The sequence below is a fragment of the Saimiri boliviensis genome, chromosome 1, assembly GCF_048565385.1.
Source record: "Saimiri boliviensis isolate mSaiBol1 chromosome 1, mSaiBol1.pri, whole genome shotgun sequence".
In the NCBI taxonomy this organism is placed as follows: Eukaryota; Metazoa; Chordata; class Mammalia; order Primates; family Cebidae; genus Saimiri; species Saimiri boliviensis.
The window spans coordinates 291,728,870-291,742,611 of record NC_133449.1 but is presented as its reverse complement, the minus strand read 5'-3'; the positions used below and the strand labels follow the sequence as shown (position 1 = coordinate 291,742,611).

Below are 13,742 nucleotides of genomic sequence, written 5' to 3'. Positions count from 1 at the left end.
TTAGCTGGCCAATTTGAGTTCATCCATTTCAGGCCCAGCATGGCGAAGTAGTCAGTTTCCCAAATGCCGCCTCCATCTTCTACGGTTCAATCAACAGCATGGCAAACTGAACAGAGCCCAGCCACCTTGCCGTCCTACTGCCCTGATGGGTGCAACAAGGAGGTCTGTTGTTACGCACCGAAGTTTGTGTCCCCTGGAAGTCACATGCTGAAGCTCTGGCACCCAGCGTGTGACTAAGGAAGTCATTAAGTCATCGGGGTGGGGCTCTGATCTGATAGGATTGGTTCTTATGAGAAGAGGCACCGCACAGCGCACTCACTCTCTCTACCTGCACCCAGGAAATGTGAGGACACACAGGGGCTGTCCACAGCCAGCAAGAGAGCCCTCCCCAGGAATCGAAGGGGCCCGAACCCTGATCTTCAGACTTCAGCCTCCGGAAGTGTGAGAAGATATGTGTCTATGTCTCAAGCCACCTAGTCTGTGGTATTTTGTTACAGCAGCCTGAGAGAGCTAATACATCTGTCCATGCAAAAACTCCCCCAGGCCCGTCCCTGGAGGGGCTCCGGGGTGGCAGCATTAGCATGGTTGAGAAGACAAAATGGTGTCCTCAGCCAACTGCACGCAGAATCTCAGGCAGTTATGGGGAGGGAGGCTCAAATGCTGATTCCCCTTGAGGCCAAGAGATCCTGATTCTGGGGTCTGGACGGGAACTGGGCCTGTCGGTTGTTAGCCAGGCCTCACTCTCTGCCACCATGACTCCGATGCAGGGGTCTCCCCAACACACTTCAGCCAATGGCTGGGGTGAGAAAAAGGAACCCCAAAATGTGGTTGGTGAGGTGTGAGTGTGAGGTTACTAACAACAGGGTCAGGGATAGAAAGAGCTGGACTTCCAGAGAAAGAATCATCCGTGTTCAGACAAACCTCAAGAGCTCTCACCCGTGTTCTCCTTCATGAAATTAATTTTACACAAAGAAATGATAAATATTTGAGGTGACAGGTACTCTGATTTGATCTTTACACATTGTATTCATGTACCAAAATAGCATATCTGCCCCATAAATATGTGCAAATATTATGTGTCAATTTTAAAACTAAAAAAAAATTTAATGACAAAGTAATATATGACTATATTAGTTTGGCTGAAAAATCAACATTCTGATAACATTAATATCTTTTCCTTTTTCCAAAGGAAATGGCTTTTAGGAATTGGGGCCAGGCATGGTGGCTCACGCCTAGATGGGAGGCGGAGGCAAGTGGATTGCTTGAGCCCAGGAGTTCGAGACCAGCCTAGGCAATACAGCAAAACCTGTCTCTATAAAAGTTACAAACATTAGCCAGGTGTGGTGGTGCACACCTGGAGACTGAGGTGGGAGGATCACCTGAGCCTGGGAGGCGGAGGCTGGAGTGAGCCATGACTAAGCCACTGCACTCCAGCCTGGCGACAGAGGAAGGCCCTGGCTCAAAACAAAAGAAAGAAAAGAAAGAAAAAGAAAGAAATCTGTGCATAACCTTTCACACCTGCCACATACCTTACATACAAGTTCCTATACGAAATACACAATATTATTTAGTCTATGTTTTGATATAAAATATATTCTACTTTATGTATTTTTCTCTAACTTGCTTTTTTTCTGTACTTCCTGAAACCCTATCAATGTCAGTGTATTAAATTCTGTTGACACCTTTAACTGCCATATAACAGTTCAATGTGAAAATAAAGTGCATTATATATTTGACGAGTGCTGGGCAGTTACCCGTTCCAGCTGTTCTCTGTTACAGTCAAAGGCTCAATGACCATTGTCCTACTTGTTTCATCTTTCACATCGTAAGTGCTTGCTTTTTTTTTTTTTGAGACAGTCTCAATCTGTCACCCAGGAATGACACACTCACTGCAACCTCCACCTCCCAGGTTCAAGCAATTCTCCTGCCTCAGCCTCCCGAGTAGCTGGGACTACAGGCGTGTGCCGCCATATCTAATTTTTTATATTTTTAGTAGAGACAGGTTTCACCACATTGACCAGGTTGGTCTCGAACTCCTGACCTCGTGATCCACCCACCTCAGCCTCCCAATGTGCTGGGATTACAGGTGTGAGCCACCATGCTCAGCCATATTATAAATGCTTTCTATGGAAGATACCTAGCAGAAGGCCTGCTAAGACAGAGGAGATGCAGGTTTTCCATTTGAACACATCTTCCTAGACTGTGCTTTTTTTTTTTTTTTGAGACGGAGTCTCCCTCTTGTTGCCCAGGCTGGAGTGCACTAGCATGAGAGCTCACTGCAATCTCTGCCTCCTGGGTTTAAGTGTTTCCTGCCTCAGCCTCCCAAGTAGCTAGAATTGCAGGCACCTGCCACCAGGCCCGGCTAATTTTCGTATTTTTAGTAGAGATGGGGTTTTACCATGTTGGCCAGGCTGGTCTCGAATTCCTTAACTCAGGTGATCCGTCCACCTCAGCCTCCCAAAGTGCTGGGATTATAGGCATGAGCCGCCATGCCTGGCCCCCAGACTGTACATTTAAGCAGCTGAATGGGGGATATTTCCCATCGCTTCGCCCTCTCACTGTAACTGACATTAGAAAGCTTTTCATCATTTGCTGATCTGATGAGTAAAAAGACTTCATTGTAGCTTTAATTTGCTTTTACCAGATTAAAAATGAGACTGAGCATTTTCCCATACGTTTAATAGCCATTTGTATTCACTCTCCTATAAATTTCTTTTCGTGTCTTTTGACCATTCTTCTATTGGATAGTTTTCTTTTTCTCACTAATTTATGGAAGTTCATTGAATATTCAGCATATTACAGTTTTATCTGTTGCATATATTTTTCCTCTGGCTGTCAATTGCCTTTTAACTCTGTTTACAGTATATTCTTTATGATACCATAGTTTGAATTTTTACATAACCAAGTTTATTGATCTTTTCCTTTATAACGTGTGCTTTAAGGCCTCTTCTACTTGGGAAAAACTGCTGAAGATGTGTCTCTGTCCTAGTCTGGAGCCTATGAATATTACCTTATCCAGATAAAGCATCTTTGCAGATGGGACCGAGTGATCTTGAGATAAGGAGATGACCCTGGATTGTCCAGGTGGCCCTAAATACCATCACAAGTGTCTTTATAAGAGGGAGGCAGAGGGAAGTTGGACTCACCCAGAAGAGATCAGGTGAAGCTAGAAGCAGAGACTGGAATGCTGTGACCTCAAGCCAAGAGACCCCTGCAGCCCTGGGCATTCCAGAAGCTGAAAGAGGCCAGGAATGACTTTCCCTGGAGCCTCCAGAGGGAGCGTACCCTGCGGACACCAGGATTACAGACGTCCTGCCTTCAGACTGAGAGAATCCATTGATGTTGCTGGCTTTAAGCCACCAAGTAGCTCTAGTTTATTGTACAATTTGTTGCAGTCGTGATACAGGACACTAAAGTACTACCCAAGGTTTGAAAAAAAAAAAAAGCCTATATTTTCTTCAAATTGTTTTAAAGTTTTACTTCTGCATTTAAATCTTTAATTGCTACAAAATTAATGTCTTTGGAAATTAAATTCCAGGTTTCTTTCCTACAGAAAACTGATGGTTCCCATAGCACTTACTGAATATCTGCTTTGCTCTAGGTCCTCTGAGAAGCAGGTGCCAGAGCAGAGATCCACCCAGAGGAAAAGAAGTCATCATTGGAAAAGAGACGTGCACACATGTGATGACAGCAGCCCAATTCACAACTGCAAAATCGTAGAACCAACCCAAATGCCCGTCGATCAACAAGTGGATAAAGTAACTGTGGTATGTATATTTCACGGAATACTATGCAGACATAAAAAGGAATAAATAACGCCTGTAGTCCCAGCTATTTGGGAGGTTGAGGCAGGAGAATTGCTTGAACCCAGGAGGCGGAAGATGCAGTGAGCCAAGATTGCACCACTGCACTCCAGCCTGGGTGACAGAGTGAGACTCCATCTCAAAAAAAAAAAGGAATGAATTAACATTTGTGGTGACCTGGATGACACTGCAGACTATTATTCTAAGTGAAGAACTCAGGAATGGAAAACCAAACATCTTATGTTCTCATTGATATGGGGGAGCTAGGCTATGAGGACACAAAGCCATAAAAATAATAAAATGGACTTTGGAGATTTGGGGGAAGGGTGGGAGGGGGACAGGGATAGAAGACTACAAAGAGGGTGCAGTGTATATTGCTCGGGTGATAGGTGCACCAAAATCTCACAAATCACCACTAAAGAACTTACTCAGGTAACCAAATACCACCTGTACCCCAATAACTTATGGAATAATAAAATTTAAGAATAAAAATTAAAAAGAAATGAGCAAGGGTTTATTAGGAGAAACAGTTTTGAGAGATCAAGGGTAAAAACAGAGGAGGCTTGTGGAGGATGGCTGGAAGGAGGGTGGGGAAGAGCCATTCTAGATGCCCCATAGTCAAAGGCACCCATTCCCATGTCACCCAGGAAGAGCCAGTCCCAGCTCCCCTGCTCACAGGCAGGAGCTGGTGCCATGGACTTCCCAGAGTGGCACCTTGCTCATCACACTCTGTAGCTGAAATTGCTCATTACCCTCTGTAGTTGAAGGTCTTCAAGATGCATTCTCGTGGTCACCAGTGCACTTTTTCCCACTGATTTGAGAGCCACCCTGTCACCAAATCCGCTCATGCACAGGCAGTCACTTCCTCCCCCTCACCAGCGTCCCATTGCTTTCACCGCTGGGCTTTAGAGTCTGCCCAGGTCCTGGGGGCGAAAAGCACCCTGCCCTTCTTCTCCTGGGACCTGGTACCTTGGCTTTTCTTCTGTGTTTACTCTTTCATATGAATTCTACAATTAATTTGTCAATTTCCTGGGAAAATCATTGACTTTATAAGCTGGTTGAGAAAACGTGACCGCCTTGCCACATGGAATCTTCCCATTTTTGAACATAGTTCATCTCTTCTTTTATTTAGGCTTTTTTTTATGTTTTATGACATTTTAGAGATTTCTTCATTTAGATTTCACGTTTAAAAGAAAAAAGAGCAGTTTTAGGTTCAAATCAAAATTGGGAGGAAGGTACATAGACTCTCCATATCCCCCCGGCCCCACACATGCACAGCCCTGCCCCGTAACACCACTGGCATCCCGAACTGGAGTGTATGTTTCTTACACTCCATCTACCCACACTGATATGTCAGTATCACCCCAAATCCATGGTTTACGTTAAGGTTCATCCTTGGTGCTCTTCATTCTATGGGTTTGAACACATGTGTAATGACATGTATCCACCATTACAATATCACATAGGGAATGTTCATTGCCCTAAAAATTTTTTGTGCTCCACCTACCATCCGTCCCCTCAACCCTAGGCAACTGACAGTAGAAAGGCAACCCTTTCTACTGTCCCCACAGTTTTGCCTTTTCCAGAATGTCATATATTTGGAAGCAGATGCATGTAGCATTTTCAGGTTGGTTTATTTCACTTAGCAATATGCATTTAAGGTTCCTCCATATCTTTTCATGACTTGATAGCTCATTTTTTAACACTGAATCGTATTGCATTGTCTGGATGTTCCATGGTTTATCTATCCATTCACCTACTGCAGGACATCTTGGTTGTGCTCAGGTTGTGGTAATTATGAATAAAGCTGGTATAAACAGCCGTGTGCAGGTTTTGTGTGGACAGAAGCTTTCAATTCATTTGAGTAAATACCAAGGAAAGCGATTGCTGAATCCTATGATAAGAGTAGCTTTTGTTTGGTAGGAAATTGCCAAACTGTCCTCCAAAGTGGCCACGCCCTTGTGCATTTCCACCAGCAATGAATGAGAGTTCCTGCTGCTCTTCATCCTCACTAGCATTCAGTGTCGTCTGCATCCAGGATGTGGGCCGTTCTAAGAGCAATGTAGTGATCGCTCATTGTCAGTTGGATTTAACACTTTTTTGTTAGATTTTGCATCTGGGCTGTGTTCACTTGTGAGTTAGAGGAAATCTAAACACCAGTGGCAGTAACAAGTAAGGTCCCCTACCTCTTTGTCTCTCCCTCCAAACTCACCCTTCACCAAGAAGCCCTAGGTAAGGCAGCCCAGGCCAGTGATTTGCTCCAGAAGATCATCCATCAAGGAACTGAGCATCTTCTGTCTTTTCCTCCACCATCTGCAGCAGAAAGTGGTCACACTGTGATCCCAAGAAGGCTGCTGTACCTCCTGGTATCTTGTCTGTATTCCAGGCAGGAAGAAGGTGGAAGGACCAACAGCAGCTTCTTACCAAACGCTGTCTTCTTATCTGATAAGGAGCCCCCTACCACAGGAATTCTGCTTACATATCATGGAGCAGACCTTAATCACACAGCTAACACACCTGCAAAGGATGCTGAGGGATCATCTATTTTAGGTGACTATATTGCCAACCCAAGCAAAGCTTAAGGGTTTTTTTTTTTTTTAAGTAAAAAAAGTTTAAAAAGGGAGAATGTCCAGGCCTTTGGCATGGCTGCCGAAGGTCTACCCTCCAATACCTAAAGTATTTTGTTAGTAGTATGAATGGGATCATTTTTCCTATTGCAATTTCTCATGGTTTTTGCTGAAGGAAGAAAAACTACTGATCTTTATCTGTTCAACCCACATTCTGCACTCCCACTAAACTAATTAATTGGTTTTAATCATTTGTCAGGTGATTCTTTGGATTTTCCAAATTGAACAATTACGTTCTCTGAAAATAATAATAGTTTGTTTCTTCCTTTCCAATTTTTATTTCTTTTCTTGAATTTTGGCTAAGCTGTGATACAGGAGAAATGACTTGGCTTTAATTTTGTGGCACCACTAAGTAGGGTGGTTCCTACAGTTGTCTGGTTTATAACCTTTAATATTTCAGGGAGTTCCCCTTTATTCTGTTTTCTAGAGATTTATGTCATAAATGAATGTCTACAGGGCAGGACAGAGGGCAGCATCTACTGTGAAAATTGTAAGGATTTTTTTTCCCCATTAATTTATTAAAGCATTGACAAATTGACAATTTGTCCATTTTTTGTTTTTGTTGAATTAACCTTAGCGGCTCAAGATATATTATATTATTAATAAACTATAGGACTCAATGTACTAATACTTTCTTTGTGGTTTTTACATGTACAAGTCTAATGATCCTTTGCGGTTTTGTTTTTTCTTATGTTTTCCTTTATCTGGTTTTGACAATAGTGTTTTTACTAACCTCATAAAAGGAGCTGGTCAGCTTTCCATCATTTTCTAAACTCTAGAATAGTTCCAGGAGATTTAGGTTATCTGTTCCTTGAATATTTTTAAAAAATCATCTTTAGGCTGGGCATGGTGGCTCATGCCTGTAATCCCAGCACTTTGGGAGGCCAAGGTGGGCGGATCACCTCAGGTCAGGAGTTTGAGACCAGTCTGGCCAATATGGTGAAACCCCATCTAGGAAAAAAAATCATCTTTAAACTGTATGGATTTGTTGCCTCTTTAGTTATTGATCTTTGTCAACCATTTCCATTTATCTAATGATTGTGTCCCTATTCAGGGTTCTACTTGTTCATGGGTCAATTTGGTTATATATATTATCTTAGGAAGTTTTCAAACTCAATCTTTTTCTTGGTATATTGGTATAAAAATATTCAATTCTTTTATAATTTTTGAAGGTTGATAGTGTCCATAGTCGTAAATCCTTTTGTGTTTCCTCGTGATATTTACGTCTTCTCTCCTTTTTATTGATTATGCCTGTCAAAAATTTGTCTATGTTATTAATCATGTCAAAGAACTTGCTTTTGGTTTTGTTGATTACCAGAATTTCTGGCTTTCTGTTTCATTCATTCCTGCTTGTATATTAGTTTTCTTCTCCATTCTACTTTCTTTAGATTTTTCTTATTCCTTTTCTTATAGTTTCTTAAGTTGAAAGCTTAGCTCATTTATTTTCAGTCTTTCTTGTTTTCTAATAAATGCACTTCTGGATCTAAATTCCCCTCTGAGCACTACTTTGGCTGTATCCCATAACTGTTTAGGTGTAGAACTTTTACAGTCTTTTGGTTTTAAGTGCTGTACTCCATTTTGATTTCCTCTTTAAAACATGAATTATTTAGAAGATTTTTTTTAACCTCCAGATGTTATGTGGGGATATTCTGTCTAACTTTTTGTTGCTGGTTACTATTTTTATTTCCTTGCCCCCATTAGAATAAGAACTTGATGACTTCAGCCTCTGAAAATTATGGGTTTTCCTTTGTTGCTTGGTACATGGTTAATTTTTTAGAAATTTCCCCATGTACTTGAAAATAATGAGCATACTCATTTGGTTGTAGAGTTAATTAAATTCTTCAAATCCTTTATTTTCTTATTAATTATTCTTCTACTTGCTATGGTAGTTTTTGAGAACTCATGTCTTGTGGCTGCTGTAATAAATTATCACAAACTTGGTGGTTTAAAACAGCAGAAATTTATTCTGTTCCAGTTCTGGAGGCCAGAAAACCAAAATCAAGGTGTCATCAGGGCAGTGGTCCTTCTAGGAGCTCTGAGGGAGTCTGTCCCAGGCCACTGTGGCTTCTGGTGGCTGCCCACCTTCCTGGGCAGTTGACTTGTGCCAACCTGGGCAGTTGACTTGTGCCAACTTATTCCAATGTCTGCCTTCCCCTTCTCATGGCCTCCCGCTCTGTGTCAACCCTCTGCATCAACCCTCTGCCTCTCTCTTAAAAAGATACTTGCAAAAACATTTAGGAGCCACCTGGATAATCTAAGATGATCTCCTCTCAAGATTCTTAAATTAATTATGTCTGCAAAGACCCTTTTTACAAATAAGGTAAAATTTTACAGGTTCCAGGGATGAGGATGGGACATGTCTTTAGAGCCACCATTCAGCCCACTACAGGAAAGATGTGTCAAAATCTCTCCAGAATCATCAATTTCTCCTTGTAATTCAAAGGAACAGCTGTATTTCAAAGGTATGGTATTAGGTGTATACAGTGTCAAAACTATTATATCTCCTTGGTGCATTTTCACTTGTATTAATATGAAATGGCTGTCTCTGCCCTTCTTAATACTTTTCATCTTGAGATTGAATTTATCTGTGTGAATATTGCTACATTCTTCTCTTTTATTAATTGTAAAACTTTCTGAGTCATTTTGTTTCAGCCTGATTTTTATTTCATTTTTTATGTTGTCACAACTGATAAGTTTGGGCTTATTTAGCCATTACAACATGTTTTTTCTCTACCCTGCTTTCTCTAGGTTTCTTTTCTTCATGTCTTCCCTAAATCTGACTTCTAATTACTCCTCTGCACAGCTGAATCCACAACCTGGGGTGTTTTCCAGTTCAGTCACAATATCCAGGGTAGGACTACATTGTATGAAAAACACAGTCACTCTCCCCAAGCATACATGATCACACGTCTAAGCACGAGATCTTAGGGCTGTATGAGTGACCAGTTACATTTCCATTTTGCCACAGCTCCCATTATTTCCACAGCCCTTGGAATAAAACCTCTTGCTCGAGAAGGTATTTCAAATGGAACTCACTGGTTTTAAAATGCATCTGGTTACATTGGGTATTTTTAGTTAAAAATAATTAAATTTTGAGGGATTCTGTAGATGCACCAAAGGACACATGTCCCGGGTAAAAGCTGTGGAAGCTGCTCAGTTTTAGGAAGAGCAAAGGAAAGCCATCTGAAATTGTTTTGTCATCCACTGACTTTTACAAAATAAAACAAGCTGGGGCAGAGTACGTTCTGTGTGAACTCAGCGCGTTCTGAGAAGGTGGCCCACGACGGTAAAGAGACGGCACTCCAGGCCTGCAGTGTTTCTCTGCCACCCAGAGCAAGCATTCTTGGCTCATTTCAGCTGCAGCTGCTGACCTAGTAAAATCTGAGAAAAGAAGGAACACAGTGAATAAAGAAGACAGAAATGAAAGAAGAGAGTGCAGCCAAGAGAGGCTCCAGATACGGCTGAGACGCTGGGGAGAAAAGGAATTTATAACACGGAGAATCCACTTCGCTGGGGCTTTCTCACATTGATGCTATTGCTGTTAAAATTATCCGGGTTCAAATAAAGAAATGCTCTGTCCTAGTCATTATGCATGTGTCTTTTCAAGGCACAAATTCCAGCATAGGCAATTTCGGTGGGAACTGAACTATTTATTTACCGGATTCTTGCTTACGACCAGGCAAGCAGAAAGCCCTCCAGCCCGCACAGAACCAGGGCTGGCTTCCTCTCTCCGCTGGCTCGGAGGGCGTTCTGCCTGACCCAAATGAGTGAGGGCTATAAAATCTCAGCAAGGCCAAGGGCAGAGGCAGCACCGCTCAGCGAGGGAAGCCATACACCAGACAGAAAGACCTCGCTCCACACTCTCCTGGATCACATCCTCAGTTGGAGTTTAAATCACTCTGTGTCCCAGTTTCCACGTCTGTGGGCAGGTGATCCAGCATCCACAAATTCAGAGCTGCTGGCAGGAAAAACTTGTAAAGTAATTAGACACACTGGCCACAGGAGTGTTTGGTACAAACACAGCGTTTCCCGCCCAGGACTCATCCAACCTCATACTCTGTTTTGCTCTGAATGTGCCACAGCAATCCATCTTCCAGGTCCGATGGGACCTCTCCCCAGCCCCCCAGCCCCTGACCTGAACCCTCCTCCTGGTTTTATTTGAAAATGCAAACTCATGACTGCCCCTACTCCACCCAGGTCCGAGGCTGTGCCCTTTACAATTCAGCCCAAGTCCCTGGGCTGCTAGTGAGGTGGGCACATTGCTTCCTGGCCCTCAAAGACAACTCTCTCCCAGGCTTCAGGCTTCATGACACCTGGTCCTGACCTTTTCTCAAATGGATATGCAGATCTTGAAACAAGGAGGAGCCCCTTGGTGAGATGTAGAAGGACCTTTGGTGGAAAGCAAAGGGAGGAAGGGTGGGTTACTGGACAGCCAGATCAGCTGATTCTGTACAGGGAGTCCCCAGGGGAGAGAGCAGTCATTCAACTGTCCTAAGAGCCAGCACGGCTCATCTTCTTCCCTCTAGAATGTATAACTCTTCAAAATGCTAGCCTTGGGGCAGAAGTGGTCAGCTCCTACCTATAATCCCAACACTTTGGGAGGCCAAGCTGAGAGGAGGGCTTAAGGTCAGGAGTTGGAGACCAGCCTGGGCAACACAGCAAGACCCTCTTCTCTACAATAAATAGATGATAGATAGATAGATGATAGACAGATAGATAGATAGATAGATGATAGATAGATAGATAGATAGATAGATAGATAGATAGATGATAGATAGATAGATAATAGTCTAACTTTGTTTCGGTCCTTCTCTCACAGAACATTCACTTTGTTGAAGTGTGAACAGTCCCCAGTCAATTAGGAAAGTTGGTTGGCTAAGCTAACTTTTGTAGACAGCTGCTATGAATGGAATGCTTTTGTCCCCTCAAAACATGTGTTGAACTCTTTACCCCCAAGGTGATGGCATTTGGGGGTGGGCTGTGAGGAGGTGATTAGGCCATGCAGGTGGACCCCTCTTGACTGAGATTAGTGCCCTTATAGAAGGGATCCCAGAGAGCCCTCTCAGTCTCCTTCTGCCATGTGAGGACACCATGAGAAGGCAGGAAGAGGCCCCAGCCAAAGCCCAGCCCTGCTGGCACCCTGATCTCCAACTTCCAGCCTACAGAGCTGTGAGAGAGCTTATTGTTTAGGCCACTGAGTCAGAGACAGCAGCTCAAGCAGACCAAGGCAGTGACCATGTAGTGACCAGGCAGCACAGCCTCCCCGACCCCTGGCCCCACAGGCCAGTCACTCATGCATTCCTTCACTCTCTGTCCAGCAAGCCCTGAGTCCCTGTCTTCTCTCTGAGGGGCACTTCCAGCCAGGACAGAGATGATGGGTGTGCAGGGCCCCCGGGCCTGGCAGCCTTCCCTGTACACAGCAGCAGGTCTGCCCTGAGTGCCACTGTCCTGGGGCCCGGTGTTCAGGGCAGCTCAGAGGTCCTACCTTCCTGCCCGCAGGACTCCGTGCCCTACCCACAAGCAGAGGGCACATGATCTGAAAGAAAAAGATCCATGTGCCCAGTTGTTCCCCAGTAAACATTCATTGAGCACCTGCTGTGAGCCAGGCAGAGCACAGGCCCAACCCCCAGGATGATCAGGCATGCGGTGTCGCATGGGGAGCCACTGTCTGTGAAGGAGACTGGAACAAACAGCTGAAGCACAGAGCAGCATGGATTCTACAGAGCCTCCCTCAACCTCCTCCATGTGTGCCGGGAAGGCCTGGAAGGGGCCCAACAGCAGCTGGGGAAGGAGACCCAGGCCTCCCACGTACACGGCCAGGCCCTGCCCTTCAGGTTCAAGCAGCCCTGGGCTGGTCAACAACCAACCATCTGCCCTGCTTTGCATGGCGGATTCAGGTCAACAACACACCCCCTTGATGTGACACCTCCTTGATGTGACATGACCAGCCTTAGCCAGGCTCCTGTACAGCACTTCAATGTCCAGTCCAAACCAGGCCACCTCAAGCCCCCAGGCCAGAAGCACTGTCGAGAGCAACCTTCTCACCTCCTGGGCTGCCCAAGGGTTGGGTTTTGCCAGGCTCCCTGGTTTTTCATGGCTCCCTGTGGGTAAGCAACACCTTCTTGCAAAGACAGAGAGTGTCCTGTGCAGACCAAAGTTTCTCCAACTGCTTGTGGGCAAAGACCAGGTTTTGCTTTCTAATCTGCCATAGACCGACACTTGTATAAAATTTAAAATAAGGATTTTTAGAATACTAAAAGGAAAAAAGACATACAAAATATACGCCTAAACAGAGTAAAGAGACAACTTATTGAATGGAAGAAAATACTTGCAAACTATTTATCCAACAAGAGATTAATATCCAGAATACACAAGCAATTCACATAACTCAACAACAAAACCCAATAATTCCATTAAAAGGTGGGCAAACGATCTGAATAGATGTTTCTCAGAAAAAAAGATAACAGTGGCAACTGGTATATGAAAAGATGCTGAATATTGCTAATTTTCAGGGAAATACAAATGAAAACCACAATGAGATGTCATCTTATGCCAGTTAGAATGGCTGTTATCAAAAGATGAAATATTAAAAACGCTGATGAAGATGCAGAGAAAAGGGAACTCTGAAACACGGTTGGTGAGAGTGTAAATTAGTACTGCCATTGTAGAAAACAGTATGGAGGTTTCTCAAGAAACTAAAATATCCATGATGGATGCAGTCAAGTTCCCTGACTTGCCACAATGCAATATATTAATGTAGCAAAACTGCACTTGTACCCCATGAAAAGATACACATTTTTTAAAAGAAAATATTTTTAAGAGCTGAAAATAGAACATTATACCATTCAGTTATCCCACCACTGGGTATTTATCCAAAGGAAAGGAAATCAGTAGATCTAAAAGATAGGATACCTGCACTCCCATGTTCATTGCGGCAGTTTATTGGCTATTCACAATAGCCAAGATATGGAATCGACCTTACCATCAGCAAATGGATGGATAAAGAAAATGTGATGTATACACAATGGAATGCTATTCAGTCATTAAAAAGAATGAAATCCTGTCATTTGTAGCAACATGGATGGAACTGGGGATCCTTATGTTAAGTGAAATAAGTCAAGCACAGAAAGACAAATATCACATGTTCTCATTTATATATGTGATATGGTTTGGCTGTGTGTCCCCACCCAAATATCATCCTGAATTGTAATCCCCGCAGGTGTGAAGGGAGGAAACTGATGGGAAGTGACTGGATTAGGGGACAGTTTCCCCCCTGCTGTTCTTGTGATAGTGAGTAAATTCTCATGAGATC

The 13,742-nt window shown here is 43.5% G+C and overlaps 1 protein-coding gene across 3 annotated transcripts in view; it reads right to left on the bottom strand.

The window, feature by feature from the left end:
• ATPSCKMT (ATP synthase c subunit lysine N-methyltransferase) overlaps positions 1–13,742 on the bottom strand; it is a 169,377-nt gene that overhangs the window by 45,465 nt on the left and 110,170 nt on the right. The window contains exon 5 of one of the 3 annotated variants that reach the window (XM_010343055.2): positions 4,301–9,811. The exons of the other annotated variants lie outside the window; for them this stretch is intronic. Coding sequence (XP_010341357.1) covers positions 9,779–9,811 — 33 coding nt within the window. The 3' untranslated portion in view covers positions 4,301–9,778. Of the gene's footprint in view, positions 1–4,300; positions 9,812–13,742 lie in introns of those variants that run through there. 3 annotated transcript variants of the gene reach the window in all.